The sequence below is a fragment of the Athene cunicularia genome, assembly GCF_003259725.1.
Source record: "Athene cunicularia isolate RWA chromosome 8 unlocalized genomic scaffold, athCun1 chr8_part1, whole genome shotgun sequence".
Classification (NCBI taxonomy): domain Eukaryota; kingdom Metazoa; phylum Chordata; class Aves; order Strigiformes; family Strigidae; genus Athene; species Athene cunicularia.
The window spans coordinates 11767408-11770248 of NW_020799109.1; the positions used below are offsets into that span (position 1 = coordinate 11767408).

A 2841-nucleotide genomic window follows, 5' to 3' on the forward strand; every position below is an offset into this window, starting at 1 on the left:
GGGCTGGCAGAGCCCTGCGAGCTGCAGGGGTGCTCCGTACCCCACCCGGCTCCTCTCCCAGGGCTGAGCCGGGGCGCACCCGGGCAGGACCCCGCGTAGCCAGTGGCACCAGCTGCTTGGCACTGAGCGGGAGGGGGCTCAGCCGCCCACCCCCCATCGCGGCTCCATCTCGCCTCAGTCCTTTGTGGCCACGTAAAACCGGGAGCACCGGCCTCTGCCAGACCCTTCCTCTGAGTGCCGGTGCCACCACGCCTGGCGAGCTGGGGTCTGCCCGCGAGCTGGGGTCTACGGGCGTGTGTCGAGCCGGGGCCGAGCCGGCGGCCCCCTCCTCAGCCGATGCAGCTGCACTCGGCCGCCGAGAGCTTCTCCACCGTCTGCCACGTGTTCTGCACGTCCATGAAGGAGACGGCCTCGTAGCGGGTGGGCCGGCAGCAGGGGTGGCTGAGGACCCGCTCCTGCGGCCCCGGGGTGATGAGCTGCTGCCGCAGCAGGCTGCCCAGCGTCAGGTCATAGTTGCTGCGCGCCCGGTGACAGGATCCGCTGCAGTACTTGAAGAGCACAATCTCATCTGAGTTGAAGCCCAGGCCCAGGTCACGCACCTTCACCATCAGGTTGCGGATGTGGCAGTTGCGCCCACGGGCTGCCCGTGAGGATTTCTGTAACCTCTTCTTGCCTTTGCTGGTGCCTGGCGGGGAGCGCTCGGCACGCAGCAGCAGGTCCTCCGCCAGCTCCGCAGCGCCCAGGCCACCCGTCGTCACGTTGTCCCCTGCACATGGAGGGGACGGCACCATCAGACCCCATCCTGCACCCACCGCCCTCCTGGGGCCTGCCAAGCCTGCCTGCCCCCCACCGTGACCTGCAGACCCCCCTGATCACCCACCACCCACCTGGCACTGGCTAGGTGCCCCCAGAGTGGTGCCATGGGTGGGTGCCCAGCCAAGTATCTCCTCATCCCCAGGGCTCTGCCACCATTCCCAGCATGAAGCACAGGGCCTGGTGTGCTCAGCCCACCCAGCCCGGTCCTGATATGCAGAGGCAGCCCCTCATGGACTGGGGGTCCCACAGTGGTTTCCAACCCGCCCATGCCCTATGCTTGGGGCTACCATGCCCAGGCCGGGGGTCCTGCCCCACAACGCACCATACAGCTGGCTCCAGGCAGCGGTGAGCGGTACCTCCACGCCACCCTCCACAGCCGGGCTGGTGGTGGCCATGCCCCGCGGCGTGGGGGACGCGTCCAGCGTCTCATTGCAGTGTGGTGTTCGCAGGGTGCCTGTGGCCAGCCCAGCCAGCAGCGAGAGGATAGCGAGGAGCCCCCACAGCATTCCCTCCTGCAACAAAGCACAGCACAGCGGGGTGAGCCCCGACCGGGGTCCCCACACCAGGGACAAGGCTCCATGAGCTGGGGATGGGGACATGGGGGACCCGGCCATCGAGGCCAGGCAGGCCTGGGCTCACCTTGGGCTGTGGGTGTGTGGTGGGTCCTGCAGGTCTCGGCTCTGGTGGCCCCGCTCGCTGCTCCATGCTGGCTGCAAGTGCAGAGGTGGGGGTCAGCGCCCATGCAGAGGGGAGGGGGTGGGCATCGAGCTGGCCAGCTGGAAGCTGGCACACCTCTTCCCTGCCCCTGCAAAAGCATGCTACTCCCTCCCTCACCCTGCAGCACCCTGCAACACCTCCTGCACACCATGCATGACCCCCTCTCCCATCCTCTCCACACACAGCCAGGTACCCTCGCCACCCCACGCACCCCTTCCAAGAGATGTGACAGCTGGAGTGGCCCAGCCTTCGCCCAGCACCTCTCCTCAGGGGCACACAGCCACCTCCCCACACAAGCAGCCTGGGATGCCAGGCTGGGCCGTGAGGCAGTGGCTGGGGCTGGGAGTGCCACGGGGGGGCCCCTTTCCCATGGCCCTTCCCTGGGAATGTTTTTCTTGCTTGCAGTGGGAGCCTGACCTTGGAAACTCCAAATCCATTAGCGCAGGGTCCTTGGGTGCAGCCACCCCCTGGCCCTGCGCTGGCTCCTCAGCCCACTGCCTGCACTGAGCTGGGACATGCAGCCCCAGAGCAGCCCCGGTGAGTGGGGCCATGAGGGGCAGGATGGGCAGGCAGGTCCCATGGGGACACGGCGGGGTGTGGGGCACCATGCTGGGCCCATTGTAGTCATTCACTCCAACACCCCTGCCCAGCGTCTGCTGCCCTGACACGCACAGGGGAGTCTGGTCCCTGCCGTGCATGGCCCCAGCAGAGCAGTGATCAGGGTCTCAGGGAGCGATGTCCCCCAGCGGGGTGCAGGGGCAACTCCAAGTCTGCAGCCACATGTTGCACCTCCTTCCCCAGCTTCCCTGGGGTGCAGGGAAGCCCCTGTGCCCCAGCGTCCCAAGCCAAGATCCCCCAGAGGTGGCTCCCAGGGCGGGGCCTGAACGCTCCTTGGCCCATCTGCTGCATTCCCTGTCTCGGGACACAACTCTCCCCTTGGAGCTAGGTGCCATCCTGTAGGTGCCCCTGTCCCCTCCATGGCTTTACTCTGGAATGTCCCAGGTGCTTCCGTAGCAAAGCTGGAACGAACGGGTTATGCTGAGGAGAGTGCTCCTGGCCAAAAAATGCAGGGACGTGGCTGGGCACCACTGGGACAAGGAGACAAAATCAGTTCCCCCGGTTGCCCCGGCATCTCAAGGGATGGTCCCGACTGCCGCATCTGATGTCACCCTGCACTGGCCACAGCGTGACAAAGCACTGTGAGGGGCACTGCCAGGCCCATGTGCCTCCTCCGGGGGCCATGCACCAGGCAGGATGCATCCCCGGTGCAGGCAGGGCTGGCACCGGGCCCCCCGGCCCCGCCAGCCG

The 2841-nt window shown here is 67.1% G+C and overlaps 1 protein-coding gene across 1 annotated transcript; it reads right to left on the minus strand.

Annotated features, from left to right (window-relative positions):
* Positions 1–6: 6 nt before the first annotated feature.
* ARTN (artemin) lies at positions 7–2835 on the minus strand. The gene is made up of 3 exons (XM_026853649.1): positions 1456–2835; positions 1139–1328; positions 7–766 (listed from the first exon to the last, which is right to left on the minus strand). The coding sequence occupies exons 1-3, from the start codon at positions 1519–1521 to the stop codon at positions 330–332; spliced, it is 693 nt and encodes a 230-aa protein (XP_026709450.1). The 5' UTR covers positions 1522–2835; the 3' UTR covers positions 7–329.
* Between the last annotated feature and the right edge of the window lie 6 nt (positions 2836–2841).

Bases quoted from the DNA above. Each gene is read 5' to 3' on its own strand.
- ARTN (XM_026853649.1), bottom strand. From the start codon at position 1,521: ATGGAGCAGCGAGCGGGGCCACCAGAGCCGAGACCTGCAGGACCCACC. The intron at 1,329-1,455 runs GTGAGCCCAGGC...GCTTTGTTGCAG, and splicing joins CCACACACCCACAGCCCAAG to GAGGGAATGCTGTGGGGGCT. The intron at 767-1,138 runs GTGCGTTGTGGG...CTCCATGTGCAG, and splicing joins TGCCTGGAGCCAGCTGTATG to GGGACAACGTGACGACGGGT.